We start from the raw sequence: 16,894 nt of genomic DNA on the forward strand, positions 1-16,894 counted from the left end.
CTTCTAAGAGGTTTTTTTTAAATTTCTAGCTCTGAGAAATGTGGAGTAACTCTTTTCTCTCCTTTGCCTCCTGTGTTCTTCTCAGTCACTGCTTCAGTCATGTCTGACTGTGTGTGACCCCATCGATCATAGCCCATCAGGCTCCTCTGTCCATGGGATCTTCCAACAAGAATACTGGAGTGGGTTGCCATGCCCTCCTTCAGGGGATCTTCTCGACCCAGGGATCAAACCCTCATCTCTTTTGCCTCCTGCATTGCAGGTGTGTTCTTTACAGCTGAACTGCCAGGGAAGCCCATTTACTGGCTCCTAGATGTTTGCAAATAATTAATGATTTCATTGCTCCCTCTCTTAGGAAGAACCTGGTTTCTCAGAATGTGTGCATTGGGCCAGAAAGACAGGGACATTAGGACAGGGCGAGAGACAGTGCTGTTGGCGAAGGTGCGTTGGCAGCTCGGTTTTTAGCTGGAGGATCTGGGAATGGGTGAATGGATACTCTGACTTTGGGGGTTCTTGTTGTGTAGCTGAGACAAAATGGAAACAGGTATTCTTGCTCTGCCGTTGCCCTGGAGAGAGAAGAGTGCGATCTTAGCTGTGTGCCTCCTCTTTTGAAAAATTTGGAAATTAAATGCTTCTTTGAAGATTCTCATCTCAAAATAGACAAGGACTTAGCATTTTCCGTGAAACACCAAGGACTAGGAAGTGTGTGGAGGTGGGAAAGACAGAGTGGGAAGACATAGCTGATGTCTGGGATCTGAACTGCCACCAACTAATGGCTTTGGAGAAGGTCCCCAAGGTCCTGCTGCTCTGATGACCTTTTGCTGAAATTGTTTCTGCAGGTGATCACGTCTGGCTTATCGATGTTGCTGTTTGATACAATTCTGACCAGGGAAACCATGGGATGGTAAGTCTTTTAGCAGAGAGAGGAGAGGAAGATAAGTTCTTTGGATTTCCTTGGGATACTAATATTTGCTCTCCAGTGTTAGTGTGTGTGTTTGGGGTGTATGTCCTGCTGCTGCTGCTAAGTCACTTCAGTCGTGTCCGATTCTGTGTGACTCCATAGACGGCAGCCCACCAGGCTCCCCTGTCCCTGAGATTCTCCAGGCAAGAACACTGGAGTGGGTTGCCATTTCCTTCTCCAATGCATGAAAGTATGTCCTATGGACATATAAATAAACATACATTCAGAAGAGTGCTTATATCATGAATATTTTCACAAACTGAATATATTATATCTGGTACAGCCAGCATTCAGGAAGCAGAGCCTCACCAGGACACCTTTGAGCCACTCATCCACACAAGAGTAACCACTGTGGGTGAACCACCAATTATGTGTGTATATATAACTATAACTGTAACTATAAATATGTAACTGTAACTTTAACTGTGACTATAACTATGTTTGTGTTTCTTCCTTTGATCCTTCAATTCATTTTTCTCTTAGACAAGCTCCAAACCATCCTCGTTTAGAATGCACTCACCCATTTGCTTAAAGACAGTACCGCTTTTCCCTCCCATATTTGAGCACAGACCTGAAGAAGTGGGGGAGTGAGCCCTGGGGACACTGTGGGGGTAACAGAAATTGCAAAGGCCCTGAGGTGGGAGAGTGCTTGGTTTGCTCAAGGAGCAATGTGACCGGAGCAGCTTGCTGGGCGAGAGCAGTAGGAGATGAGGCTGGAGAAGTAGTAGGTGGTTGACCATGTGGGTTCTTAAAGGCCATTATAAGGGCTTGGCTTCACCATGAGTGGAGGCGGGGAGGAGTGATCCAAGGATTTTTGAGCAGCGCAGCCACATGCTCCTACTTTAAAATCACGCTCCCCTGTCTGCTGTATGGAAGGTAAGGTGGTAGGGTTCTGCACCTGAACCCTGTACACAGAATACTGATCGGTGACTGACCGCATTAAGACTTTGTTCTCCTCCAGCTTACTAATATTCAGACCAGCTGACGTGATGATCACCAAGGGTTATGGTTGTCATCTTCAAGGAGGGTGAAGGTGAGGTGGGGAATGATGGTGAGTTTAAACTGTTAGGACTGCTGTTGCTCCCCTCAATCAATGGGCATGCTATTTTGGGGGGTATGTACTTCGGTAGGGCTTCCCAGGTGGCGCTAGTGGTAAAGAATCTGCCTGCCAAATGCAGGAGACATTAGAGACATGGGTTTGATCTCTGGATCAGGAAGATCCCCTGGAGGAGAGCATGGCAACCCACTCCAGTATTCTTGCCTGGAGAATCCCACGGACAGAGGAGCCTGGCGGGCTATCTTCCATAGGGTTGCAAAGAGTCGGACACGACTGAAGCGACTTGGCACGCACGTTTATACTTAGGTATTTTATTTTATAATTTTTGGCTATGCTAGGTCTTGGTTGCTGCATGCAGGCTTAGTTGCCCCGTGGCATGTGGGGTCTTAGTTCCGGGACCAGGGATCAAATCCACGCCTCCTGTATTGGAAGGCGGTTTCTTACCTCCAGACCAACCAGGGAAGTCCTATACTTATATATTTTAAATCTATATAGTAACGTATGCTATTTGCACCATAAGCAAGGTAGTCAAAACTACCATAATAGGCAGCAAAATTGGAAGGCAGTCAGTGTAGGGTTGACTTAGGAAAAGGACGGAGAGTCATCAAGACTGTTGCTTAACAAGTTATAATAGAAATATATCAAAAATGGATAAGCAGAAGGCAGAGATCATTTACCTAATTTAAAGTGACAATCCTTGGCCAGTTTCCAAACGCAAGTCAATTCTCAGAATCAGAATCCATTAGCTGAGGAGAAGATCAGTTCCTAATGAGTAAAGATTCAGTAGGAGACATTTGCAACAATACAGAAATGCATCCAGCAAAAAAGTATAGATCCTCTGTTTCCATGGTCTCCACTTGCCAGAAGTCACACTCGTTTGGGCTGATGGTGAGGACAATGCAGTGTTTCACCAGGGGAGTCTGTGCGGAGGGAGGTGGGCTCCACTGTCTATGAAGTAACCACGCTGAGTGGTGCCTGTCGAGCCAAGCCTGCGGAGCCTCTCAATGACCCGGACATGGGTCAGTCCTCCCCAAGTCTTCACCCAGCTTGCCAGCTGCTGGCCTGGTGACCCACAGCTTTCCTTTCCTGTGACCACGGCTACCTGCTATGTGGCCTAACTCACTAATGCAGCACCTTAAGGAGAATAATTCGTGTTGGTTCTCACTGCTTACTGTCTCTTAACCTCTGTTTTAAAAAGAAAAACAAGCCTAGGTCCACTTGAAGTTATATAATGCTTATTTTCATTCCAGTTTGAATATATTGTTTGGCAATACCCGCCCCCACTCCCAGCACCAGGAATGGCACTCCAGAACTGACTTGCAGACAAGTTTTGGAGGTTTTTACATTTCTTTACCAACATAATGGAAAGAAAAGCATTTTATTTAGTTTTGCTGAAATAAGGCATAGTCCTAGAAAATCCGTATTTTTTTCTCATGCTTGTTGTTTAATTGCTAAGTCGTGTCTGACCCCTTTGCAACCCCATGGACTATAGCCTCCCAGGCTCTGCTGTCCCTGGAATTCTCCAGGCAGGAATACTGGAATGGGTTTCCATTTCCTTCTCCAGGGGATCTTTCTGACCCAGGGATCGAACCTATGTCTTCTGCATTGGCAGGTGGATTCTTTACCACTGAGCTACCAGGGAAGTGCCTTTCTCGCTTGGTATGAGAGTAATCCTAAGGGTTGGCTTCCTCCACCACCTCCCCCAGTTTTTGCATTTGCTCCAAGGCCACAGTGCAGGTTGATGGGGCCAGCACTAGGCCCCGTGTGTCCAGGGCAGCCTCCTGTCCCCCAGGACAGCCTCCTGTCCCCCAGGACAACTTGTAAATAATCCCCCATCTTGTGCTGTCATAGTCCCCCTGCCCCAACTCACACACACACACACAAATGGTATCAAGTTTAAACATCAGTATGAGGTTCCTGCAGGATGAATGTGAGGGGCAGGACCAGGCTCTGGGAATACCATGATGAGGAAGTCCAAGAGGCAACTTTGCATCTCCTGTGTCTTTGGGCTGGAAGGGGTTTGTTCAATAAACAGGTATTTCCTGGGACCCAGTATGTGTCAGGGCCAACTCTTGGATAAAAGTGAAAAGTCGCTGCCCCTGGGATGTCAGTAGTTACTTATCTTCCTGCCTGGTGTTAGTTGCTCAGTCATGTCTGACTCTTTGAGACCCCAAGGACTATAGCCCACCAGGCTCCTCTGTCCATGGGATTCTCCAGGCAAGAATACTGGAGTGGGTTGCCATCCCCTTCCCTTCTCCAGGGGCAGGTCTGTATCTAAACCATCCACACTGACAGAAATGAATCTTTTTGCTCATGGCATTCTGTGAAAGTGGTTTTCAGCTTCTCTCAGAAGCCCCTAATGGGGCACTTCCTGCCCTAAGAAGAAAAATGGAAAGAAAAGAAAAGTTAAGAAATACTTCTATGCCATCCTCTTCCTCCACCTCCTAATCTCTTCTCTCCTTTTTAGTAATAACTAACCATTTATTGCGGAGAAGGCAATGGCACCCCACTCCAGTACTCTTGCCTGGAAAATCCCATGGACAGAGGAGCCTGGTGGGCTGCAGTCCATGGGGTCAACGGAGAGTCGGACACGACTGAGCGACTTCACTTTCACTTTTCACTTTCATGCAGTGGAAAAGGAAATGGCAACCCACTCCAGTGTTCTTGCCTGGAGAATCCTGGGGACGGGGGAGCCTGGTGGGCTGCTGTCTATGGGGTCGCACAGAGTCGGACACGACTGAAGCAACTTAGCAGCAGCAGCAACCATTTATTGAGCAACTACTATATTTCAGACATTTTCATATTAATATTATATATCTCATTAACTTGCACAGCAACCCTCCAAGTTAGCCCCCATTTTAATTAAAAAAAATTATTTTGGCTGTGCATGGCATGTGGGATTTCTGTTCCCTGACCAGGGATCGAATCTGCACCCCCTGCATTTGAAGCAAGGAGTCTTAAGCACTGGACTGCCAAGTAAGTTCCCTAGTCCTGTTTTAAAGATGGAGAAGCTGAGGTTCAGACGTTTAACTGTTTTTTCCCCCAAGATTTTAGAGCAGTCCATGGGGTCGCCAGAGTCAGGCACAACTGAGTGACATCACTTTCACTTTTCACTTTCATGCATTGGAGAAGGAAATGGCAACCCACTCCAGTGTTCTTGCCTGGAGAATCCCAGGGACGGGGGAGCCTGGTGGGCTGCTGTCTATGGGGTCACACAGAGTCGGACACGACTGAAGTGACTTAGCAGCAGCAGCAGCAGCAGGTGATTGGAAGAAAGGAAAGGAAGTATTATTTGCTCAGTCATGTCTGACTCTTTGCGACCCCATGGACTGTAGCCCATCAGGCTTCTTTGTCCACAGGAGTCACCAGGCAAGAATACTGGAGTGAATAGCCATTTCCTCCTCCAGGGATCTTCCCAATCCAGGGATCGAACCCAGGTCTCTTGCATTGTAGGTGGATTCTTTACCATCTGAGGCAACCTCTAATGTTTCTCTTCCCACCAGTCTGATCATTTATAAGGAGTATCTGGATGATTCGGCAGCAATATGGAAGGAGCGTTACCCAAGACATATCGGCCCTATTTCTTGTTCAGAGACTGACACGGTGAACTAGGAATGTCCAGTGGAACATTTTTAGGAAAAGGATCTCACTGCCTTAGATTTTTAATACTATAAGTTATGTTTCTGTGAATTAACAAAAAAATATGTATTGAGTGACTGGTGTATGCAAAGCATGTGGAAGTCATTAAGGAGCATAAGACATCATCCAGCCCTTGAGGAGTTTTCAGGAGAAGAAGTCATAAAGATAATTTCTGAGGTAGGATAGTAACTGTTTTTTGTAAATACATATATTTTTTTGGCCGTGCCACTACCACACAGCATGTGCGATCTTTCCCAACCAGGGATCAGACCTGTGCTCCCTGCATTGGGATTGTGGAGTTTTTGTTGTTAGTGGTGGTTTTGTTTTTTGTTTTTAAGCCATTGGACCACCAGGGAAGTCTTGGATAGTAAGTATTTGTATGCACAGTGGGTGTGAAGAACAGAGAGAGAGGCCCAGGGTGATAGGGAGGGGCTTGAAACTGGACCTGATGCAGAAGAGAGAGGCTTAGCCAGGCTGTGGGTGGAACAGGACTTGGTCCCTCTGGGCCTGGGAAGACAGGGAAGAATGGAGGGGCAGAAGGTGCCTATGGTGAGACTTAGCAATTTGGAACTAGAGCTGGGGCAGGGGGCAGGAGCTGACCCTACAGTCCCTCCTCCTCCCCCTCACCTGTCCTCCTGGGAAGGCAGAACCCAGATGGTGGGCAGGTTGACGTCCAGAAACCCAATGGCCAAGGTATCCCGGTGCATCCTTGAGGCTGTTCCCGCAGTTTCTGTACCTTAACCTTCATCTAATATCATGGCATCTGGTCCCGTCACTTTATGGCAAATATGGGGAAAAAATAGAATGACAGACTTTATTATCTTGGGCTCCAAAATCACTGTGCCTGGTGACAGCAGCCATGAGATCAAAAGACACTTGCTCCTTGGAAGAAAAGCTATGACCGACCTAGACAGCGTATTTAAAGAAGAGACATCACTTTGCTAACAAAGGTCCATATCATCCAAGCTATGGTTTTTCCGGTGGTCATGTATGGATGTGAGAGTTGGACCGTAAAGAAGGCTGAGCGCCGAGGAATTCATGCTTTTGAACTGTGGTGCTGGTGAAGACTCTTGAGAGTCCCTAGGACAGCAAGAACATCAAACCAGTCGATCCTAAAGGAAATCAACCCTGAATATTCCTTGGAAGGACCGATGATGCTGAAACTGAAGCTCTAATACTTTGGCCACCTGATGCGAAGAGCTGACTCACTGGAAAAGACCCTGGGAAAGACTGAGGGGAGGAGGAGAAGAGGGCAATAGAGGAATGAGATAGTTGGATGGCATCACCGATTCAATGGACATGAATTTGAGCAAACTCTGGGAGATAGTGAAGGACAGGGAAGCTTGGTGTGCAGCAGTCCATGGGGTCACAAAGAGTCAAATACGACTGAGTGACTGAACAACAACAGCAACCTTTATAGTGACTATCTCAATTCTTGATGGCATTTTTTTTTCAAATAATTCTCATTGACTATATTTTGTACATAATTTCAGAATGAACTAAAAAAAAACAAAACCTAGGTATTGAACTGAGTGTAAGAAATAAGTGTGAGATGCTCTGCAGTGGGGAGGACGTGCTTAGTCTGAAGGTTCCCACAGCTGTCTGTGGGAGCTGTGCCTACAGGCTGTCCCACATCCTGTGGACTTCATGGTATGCCCTGAACACGATGGAAAGAAGGGCTGTGTGTACCCAAGTCAAGGAAACAGCATGTGTGATCATTGCAAAAGGAACCTTGACTTTGGAATTTCCTGATTCTTGAGAACTCTTGAGTTTAAGGATGGTGTGTTTTCAGCCTCAAAGAATTTTCCGACCACAAAGTGAACCACCAGAAGAGGAGTGTCAGACTGTGTTTCAGATTTCCTGTCTTTTGCACAGGGCTGGTCTGCATTGTCCGTAGACTGGGTGTGTTCAAGCTGTGACTGGGTGACCAGCTAATCGGATCCTGGGCAGGAATCCATGGCCCATCTCTGCCCCGTGGGAGCCTAGACTGATCAGAAGTCACAAAAGGCTGTTTGGTTTGGACCGACTGTGTTTGTCTGCATAGTTATCGTTTCTTTTTCTTTTTCCCCCTTTGATTTTCAAATTTCAAATTATTCAACATTTAGAAATCAGGTGGTTTCCCTGTAAAAGTCCAGATCTCCAGATTCTTTCAAAAATATGGAGCAGCTGTTAAGTTGGGCCTGCACGCCCACATGGCAGCAGTTGCTGGAGTGGGTGGAGGTGAGTAGAAGCTGTACAGCCACCCCCCTGCAGTCCGGCTGGGGCGGAGGACCCTGTATCCCCTGACACCCTCATCTCCATTGCTTGTATGTGCTTTCATTCTACCAGAAGTGCTTACTGGGTTCTGTAGACACAGTTCAAGACCCCAGTGAGGTCACCATCTAGGAGACCAGGGTACATGTTATTGTCCATCTCCTTGGATGGGCAGCAGCTTAGATGCACAAAATAGCTCGTTATCTGAAGGTTTTTCACCCTCGGTGCTGTTGACCTCTTTGTTGTGAGGGGCTGTCCTGTACCACATAGAATTTTTAGCAGCAAGCCTAAGCCCCACCTCACCAGGTGCCAGTAACACTCCCTCAATTCCAACAACCAAAAAACATGTCCAGGCTTTGCCAAAGCTCTTCTTGTTGGCAGAATCACCACAGTTGGGAATCACGGATCTAAAGGTTTGTGGTGGTTCATGGACAAAAACGCCATTTGAAATTTCAGCAAGATCTTAAAGAACTTATCTCCTCACTAGAGATTTGGATCAGCTCCAGGCTCAGGCCCTTGGCAGCCCCTGCCACCCCCACTGTGTACCTCCATCAGCAGGTACCACAGGAAGTGACAGATGTGCACTTCCTGCCTACCTGCTGGCTGAGGATCCTCCCTGAAAGGGTTGTTTCATTCACCTTTCCATCTCTCTGTCTGGCACTGTTAGCTCAATCAGTGGGTCCTGTACTCAAGAAAAATGATAAACCCATACCCCCAACGTCGGTCAGCTTTTAAAGCCTTTAATTAAAAGCCACTGCTCTTGTCCAGCTATCTTATCTTCTTTTTAACGATAAAAGCCCAGCATTTTAGTATCTATTGCAAGCTTGGTAATTTAAATATCCAGATTCGTATTTAGTTATTTGTTTTGAAATTAACAACATTCTAGGTTATGAATCAATATGAATTCCCAGTATTCCAAAATTTTGGCAAAGGGAATTCAACACATTAAAAAAAAAAAAATTCTGAACTGTGAGTGGTGTTTCTGTCAAGTAGAATTATTAGTAGTTGTCGGTACTTCCTCTTTGAATGCTCTTTAGATGAGGAGAGTCGCTTTTCCTGGTGAAATAGTTTAAGTACAAGGAGAGAAAGGAATCACCAAAACACAGCCTCTTTGTTTGTAGGATTTGGTGATCAGCTTCTCATTTGTGCTCATCATTCACTGGGCTTGCCATTGACCCTGGGTTACAAACATGGTGGTCACTTCAACTTGATCCTAGTCTCAACCTCACCCTTAGAGAATGGTCTTATATCGTCTCTGAGTAAAGATGTCTTTGCCTTTAGTTTTAGGGGAATGCTCAGGGACTGCCTAAGTCTATTTGGAGGAAGAGTGAATTTCAGAGTGAAGAAACAACTTCCTCCAGCATACCCCAAAGTGCAGCTAGGATCATGGTGTTTGCAGTTTTTCAGCAGAATTAAGAATCTGAAACCTCTTCTTTAAAATGCTGAGAAAGGCCTTCTGAATAACTACACTCATTACCTTTCCACACAGAGTAATTAATCAGATTGTGAATCGTCACAAAGCAAGTCCCCAGGGGAGTGGTGCATTTATTTTGGTGAGGAAAAGAGAGAAAAAAATAGTTTGGAATCCAGATGGGAAAGTGGGGAGCAGGTATAAGAATTCCATCACTCATTGAGCAAATATTTATTGGGTGTTGTGTTAAGTGCTAGGCCTACAGCTGAGAAAAGGATACAGTCTCTGTCCTCAGTCTGGAAAGTTCCATAGGAATTCATTGAATCACCACAATAATAAATGTAAGTTCGAGATGGGGCCTTTGGCTCCTGATAAGAGAGAAGAGAAAGAGTGGAGAGACGCTGAAAATAAATAACCCCCTGGAAGAGAACTGAGTGATGACTATTTCTGGCTGGCTCTGCAGTCTGAATGTTTATGCCTTCGTTACATGAAGTTTGTTCATTTCGGGAATGATGGGGATTACAAGATTTGCAAACAGTTCAGTAAAGCTCTGACTTAAACAGCTGTAATGCTATTAAGATTCCTGCACCCCGTGTCAGCGTCTCCCGCTGTTTAGAAAACAGCATCAAAGCTCACCTCCCTGGTGCTCTTCAGGGTAAATGGAACCTGGTTTGTTTTCATGTCAGCATTCTCTAAAGCCGCTCGGTGTTTTATTAAATCGCTAAACCAAGGCGATGCAATGCAAGGTTATTACACTGCAGCATTGTTCTAAGGCTGGGGGAGGGAGGGTGGCAAAGAGCCAGCCGAAACCCTGTTCTCCCCGGTGATTAAGGAAGATTAGTGGAAATGATTGACCCCCTGTTACATTTGCAGAAATAAAACTCTTCCCAAGTCGGAGTTCTGTACTGATCTCGCGTTAGGTCACGGTGACTCTGTGCTCATCCAGGGATTTGAGAAGACGGTGTGTGTGTTCTTAAAGGAATGCAGAAGGAAACAGCAGATTGGCTTAGAAGGCAAAACTGGGTCTTTAGAGGTGAGCCTGTGTGCAGAATGGGCTTCCCAGGTGGCTCAGTGGTAAAGAATCTGCCTGCCAATGCAGGAGACACAAGAGGCACAAGTTCGATCCCTGAATTAGGAAGATCTTCCCTGGTGGAGGAAATGGCAATTTTGGCATTTCATTTCATTTTCAGTATTCTTGCCTGGAAAATTCCATGGACAGAGGAGCCTGGTGGGCTATAGTCCATGAGGTTGCAAAGAGTTCAGACATGACAGCACACGCGTTGTACAGAACAAATGGCTTCCCCTCCCTGGGTCCTTCATCCAAAAAGAAGAGGTGATAGAACCCACCAGCATCTAGGTCTGTCCCCAAACTACAGCGGGGACAAGTCCAATGGGGTCGTATTTAAAAATACAGTCTTTTGGAACTTGGTGCCCAGTTTCTCCCAGAAGCAATTTTATAAATGATGAGTATAGATCTAGGAAAGTCCTCTGAAATCTGTTTGGTTTGTAACAAACTTCAGCTACATTATTACGAATTCAGTGTGTGTTAGAATTCATTGACTTATTGTCATTATTTGTAATACTTCTGATTGGGGAACTAAGATCCCACATGCCACGTGGTACAGTCAAAAAAAAAAAAAACCCCAAAAAACCAAGAAACACCTGAGCACACTTTGAACTCAGCTTATTGTTTTCCTGTTCCCATTTAGTTCACTTGGAAGTGGTTCATGGTAGATGTTATCTTTAGGTCATAGTCACCCCCATAGGTGACTTTTTTCACTGAGAACAGAATATACACGGCCTAAGTGTATCTCATACATTTGATGCCTTAGACATATATTAGGACCATGGAGGTACCACTACCCAAGTATGAGTGTGTTGTGTGTGGGTATGTATGAGGAGTGGGTATATAGGAAGCGTGCGATGCTGGGGGTTAAATGGAGAAAGAAAAAAGGAAGAAGAAGGTGGCATCAGAAGGGCTGTTGGCACCTCTGAAAAAGAGCAGTTTATCCTCAGGGACCCCCATCACAAGCCTTTACTCATGGCCCAGCCCAGGCCTCAGAGGTGCTTTGGGGGAAGAATGACGGGGGCTTCAGACAGACACTAGAGTGTCTAGTGAGAAGTTTAAAATAGAAAATGTGCAAACCCTCAAATGTGTTACATTTTAGGCATGTAAAATCCACCTCTTTCTCACAGTCTTCCGTTCTGCTATTTTTCATTTTCATTTTCACTGACCATAGATCTTTCTGCTCTGCTGGGAAATTCATGAGTCCCCATTTGTATTTTGTCTTTAAATGTTCTTAGTCTAAATGAAATAAAAGGACTCAGAGACTGTCAGTAATCATAGGCTTATGGATACATGCATGGTTTCTTATCCATCACTGTAGCAAAATGCACCACTGGGAAGCCCTCCTCCTATGTTTGAGCCAGAGAGCAGTAAGGAAGTGCAGTCAGCATCACCTGGTCAGGATGGTTGGGACACGTCACCTTTCTCCCTGAGGGACAGCTGAGGTTTACCCTGGACGACTGGGCAGTCCGGGACCTGACTTGAAGTCAGGCAGTGTGGGCAGAGGACAGGATGCTCAGCTGCATGATGAGGGAGCATCACTTGTCCTGTGGTAGGTGGACACCAGGCAACTCCACATGTCCACAGCCTCTAGGCTCCAGAGAGGGCAAAGCTGACCTCTTGCTGTTTCTCGCAGCCTCCTGCTTGGCGGATTTGGAGAGGCCTTGCTGGTTTTCTCAGAGCGGAAGGGCTCCTAAACCTGGGAAAAGTGGACTCCCAGGCTGTAGTGGAGAACACCACGTTCTCCAGGTGATAGAAGAAAGCAAGGATGGAGAGGCGTCACTGCTCGCTGCGGCAAGGAGAACTCTCTTTCTGGGGTCTCTAGGATGCTTCAGGGAGTGGACTGTGTCGAGAGGCTCCCCAGGTCCAGCTGACTGTGCCCCGCGCCCAGGCGTGCAGAGAGAGATGCAGGGTTTCACCTGCATGGGGATGGCTCCACCTTCCTGGATTGCTGCGCATGCTCCTTATTAAACACCCTTCAGCAAGCAAGCTTTCACTGCCGGGTGGTGGAGGTATTGTATCGTGTTTTTGGTTTTGTTTTGTGATTTCACAACCTGGAAGTCTTCTCTGAGGATGTCCTTTCCTTGCTGTCAGGTTGGCTTGCCTCGAACCCACACTCACTCACTTAGGGGCACACACAGACTTCCATAAGGGGGCTTCCCCTGGGGGCCGAGTCGGGGGGCAAACGGGAGTCCTGGGCCAAGTAAGACGCCAGCAAGGACACTGTTTCTCTCCAGCACTGAAGACTTTCTGTGGTTGTGTGTTGTGTTGAACACCCTTTTGGGCCCACCATCAGGTTAAATCAATTACCCAAGGGTAATGATTACCACTGATGAATAAGCACTGACGGATGAAATAAACGTAAGTATGCAAACACACACATATTTTTATTCATAACCCATGTAATTCCCTGATAGATCAGAAGAGTTTTCAAATCATTGGAACCTGAAATATATTTTTCAGGCCAGATTAAAAATGTAAAACTCTAAACCTTGCCTTTATGGGAGTCTGGAGAAATGAATTTGCATGGAATGGTCATTTGATTCTGAACTTTGATGGTGGTTTAAGAAAATAATGTCTAACTGTAAATATCCCTGCTCATAAGAGGTTTTTTGAATACATTATACTCTGCTAGGTGTCAGTTTTGGTCATTTTGAGATGTCAAAGGTAGTCAAGTCTGGAGAGTCCTGTCCGGGCAGGATCCAGGCATTGCAGGATTGGACACGCATGTCAGTAACGAAGGACCATCTCCAGCATCTGGGAAACAAGCCTTGTCCATTCTTGGCCTTGTGAAGACTAAGGTCAGCTGAGTTAGGACATTCTTCTCACACGTTTTCTCCAAGCTGTTGCACAAAGAAGCAGAAGATGAAACAAATAGGAATGGATTAGTATATGCAGACCTTGAGTACCTTAAATTCATTTCCTTGTCTTTTCCTGCTCTCTGCTTGTCATTTAAGGTAAAGATGTTCAGAGTGACCTTTATACATATATAGTTGCACTTTGCTTTTTGTTCCTAACCTGTGATGTCAGACTTGCTGCTCGGGATCAAATAGAAAATCTAGGTTTACAGTTTTCCTTGTTCTATTACTCCCGTAAAACCCTCTCTGTACTATCGAGGCTGGTTCCCTGTTTGCGGAAAGTGACATCTGTCCAAATGTCATCTTATGTCTGTCCTTCCAAGTGTCATTTGAGCAAATAAGATTCCTGAGGCTGGAAAGAGCTGTGCACAGTTAACAAGCCCCCTCCCCTGTTCTAGCAGAACTGACTTCAATAACAAAAGTTAGCAAGTTGCAAAAGCAGCAAGTTTTTTTTCTTTTGAAAGAATCTCTAGCAAGGATTTTTGTGTGTGTGATTTTTTTAAAAACTACGTTCGAGAATTCCATTATTTTTAAAATCTCAAGTCTTTTCTTAGTTTGACACCAGCAAGAGGCAGAGGATAGGGGTTACCTCAATATATTGTTCTGTTTCCTTTAGCTTCCATTTCTTCATGGGCTTTTTTCTTCAACCACCATCTTTTATGCCCAAGTTCACATGCTCAGCTCTGATCTGAGGATGAGCCTGTTGTTATTCAGTCGCTAAGTTGTGTCCGACTCTTTGAGACCCATGGACTGCAGCACACCAGGCTTCCCTGTCCTTCACCATCTCCTGGAGCTTGCTCAGACTCATGTCCATTGAGTCGGTGATGCCACCCAACCATTTCATCCTCTGTTGTCTCCTTCTTCTCCTGCCTTCAATCTTTCCCAGGATCAGAGTCTTTTCTAATGAATCGGCTCTTTCCATCAGGTGTCCAAAGTATTAGAGCTTCAGCTTCAGTATCAGTCCTTCCAATGAGTATTCAAGACTGGTTTCCTTTAGGAGGATGAACCTAGAGCTCTGTAAATCAAGGGACTTCTGTCTCCTTAGCTCTTAATCTTTGTGGCTCTCTGGTTCCTTGGGCCCCCAGGCAGGGAATCCACATATAACCCCAGCACTCCCTTTTACCCGAAATGATCCATTTGGTCAAGACCTATCTGGGGCATGTCCTTGGTGGCTGCAAGTCAAAGCCATGGTGTTTTTAGTTTTGTTTTTTTTTAAATTTGTCCAAATAATATGATTTCTGTCAAGAGAGGCATGGTTCTGTCTGGTGGTGTATTATTACAAATCTGCTATGGATGTAAAGAAAAATAAACCACTTATTTTCTTGATAATTTGCCTTTCTCTTCAATGTTGACAGGAGAGTAGAGTACAAAAAAAATACTGTTATCCTGGGGGAGTGAGTTCTTACATTTTAAACACAGGCCTAGGGACTTCCCTGGTGGTCCAGTGGTTAAGACTCTGTGCTGCCACTGCAGGGGGCACAGGTTTGATCCCTTGTTGGGGAACTAAGATCCCTCATGCCCTACAGTCAAAAAGAAAGAGAAAGAAAGAAATCCAAATACACCAGTAATAATAATAATAAAGCCAAAACACAGGCCCAGACTTCTACCAGCGTCCAGGCCACTTATCTCTGCCGGGCGAGTTCCACCCAGCTCCTCCTGTAGACCTGCCCTGGCCCGTAGGGTGACCACCGGTCAGCTGTGGTTGCTGAGCACTGTGATGGTGTTTCCACACCTTGCAGTTCCTGTCTTTCTCTTGAGTCTGGGCTGGCTCTGACATACTGGCGGCCAGTAGGAGGTGATAGAAGCTGCCAGACTTCCAAGGTGGAGTTGAAAGCAGCCTCCATCTTCTTGAACAGCCTCTGGGAATCCTGAGCTGCTGTGTAGAGGTCTGACTCCCCTGAGGCGGCTGTGCTGGAGAGACCAGGGACAGGAGCCCCACAGACGGTCCTGCTGCACCCAGCCTTCTAATGGCGCCCAGACGTATAAGGGAAGCTGCCCTGGACCCTGTGGACCCAGCCAGTCTACCAGCTGCCGAATGCCAACAGGTGGCCTCAGTCAGTGCCATGTGGTGCAGAAACATCAGAGCCTGCATGATGCCTGACCACAAAATCATGAGATACAGCAGCATTGTTTCAAGCCACTATGTTTTGGGGAAACATCACACAACAGGGGCTTCCCAGGTGGCCCTAGTGGTAAAGAGCCGGCCTGCCAATGCAGGAGACATGAGACGGGGTTTGATCCCTGGGTCGGGAAGATCCCCTGGAGAAGGGCATGGCAACCCACTCCAGCATTCTTGCCTGGAGAATCTCATGGACAGAGGAGCTTGGCGGGCTACATTCATGGGATCGCAGAGTCAGACATGACTGAAGCGACTTAGCATGCACACAAATATGCATCACACAGTAGAGAGCCTTGTATTCGCCTTCTCTTAGGTGGATCTTATCTGAGCACTCTCAATCCCTCCCCTGAATGGACTCTTGCTGCAGAATAACCAGTGTCTGCTCCAGGTGCCCTCCACCCTGGAGCTGCCCTGAGGAGGGGGCCCCACTGACTGTCTGGGGCTTGCCCAGATACCCATTACAGAGCAGGATCTATGCCTTTGGGTCAAAGAACCTCACATTCATTCATTCAAAAGATACCAAGAACCCACTATGTGCCAGACTCTGTTCTGGGGCTTGTGGATACGACTGTGAATAAGACGAGTGCCTTGAAGCTTACTTTCTAGTGGTAGAGACAAGAAACAAGTAAATAGTGAATTTTCAGAGAGACTTAAATGCTTTGAAGAAATATTGCCCAGATGGGAAACACAGTCTTCTGAAAATCTGATGAAAAGTAAGGGATATCTCTTCCAAAATGTGCAGTCTCATACCTGCATGCACACACAGACACGCACACACATATATATGCACACACATATATACTGACACATGCACACAATTAAGCATGTAGTCAGGGGATTTATTCTCCAAGAAGTCCATCTGTTCAGCCTCTGTTGGACTCCAGTTAAGAACAAAGGAGTGAGAACCTCTTTGGGGGACATGGGGTATAGTTGATTGTCCCCATAGTGGAATGTCCCCCACTGGTCTGAGTGGAGGCTGGATCACAGTACCAGATGGGCCTTGTGCAGACAATGGTGCCATGGAAGGCTCGGCCCTGCCTCAGAGTTGCTCTCAGCTGGTGTGGGAGAGATGTGCAGACCTGAAGATGGATCTTGTGGTCAATTTCAAGGACATGACGCACCTCGTAGGAGCCTGAGGAGATGCTTGGAGGAGACGTCCAGCTGTGAGGCCCAGCATCGAGACTCACTGTGGGCCTCGCAGAGTGTCGCCCAAAGGCCTTCACTCCTGCGGCCTCTCAACTAACCCTCAAAGGAGCTGCCGGTGGAGGAGCTACCATTGGCCTCGTTTCTCAGAGGAGAAGGTAAGTCGCCTCCCTGTGGGGGATGGGGGCGCGGGGATTGGAGGGGCCTGTGCGACCTCGAAGCCCTGCCTTTCAGCATCCACGGTGTCTGTCCTCCCCGTGCGGGTGACAAGGGGCTGGAGGGAGCAGAGATGGACTTGGGAATTCTGGCCACAATCAGGGAGTGACCGCTGGCACATCAAGACTCAAGAGGGCAGGCTGTGGGTTGGGCTAAGACTGGGCTGTTTTGAAG

General features: G+C 46.6%; 1 protein-coding gene across 2 annotated transcripts in view; it reads left to right on the forward strand.

Moving 5' to 3' along the window:
• Positions 1 to 14,571, forward strand: part of TMEM241 (transmembrane protein 241) — a 124,763-nt gene extending 110,192 nt beyond the window's left edge. For both annotated transcript variants that reach the window (XM_061399762.1, XM_061399763.1), the window contains exons 15-16: positions 837 to 901; positions 12,021 to 14,571. In XM_061399762.1, the coding sequence (XP_061255746.1) occupies positions 837 to 901; positions 12,021 to 12,081 (126 nt within the window). In that variant the 3' untranslated portion in view covers positions 12,082 to 14,571. The remainder of the gene's footprint in view (positions 1 to 836; positions 902 to 12,020) is intronic.
• The last annotated feature ends 2,323 nt before the right edge of the window (positions 14,572 to 16,894 follow it).

Source organism: Bos javanicus, chromosome 24, assembly GCF_032452875.1.
Source record: "Bos javanicus breed banteng chromosome 24, ARS-OSU_banteng_1.0, whole genome shotgun sequence".
Classification (NCBI taxonomy): Eukaryota; Metazoa; Chordata; class Mammalia; order Artiodactyla; family Bovidae; genus Bos; species Bos javanicus.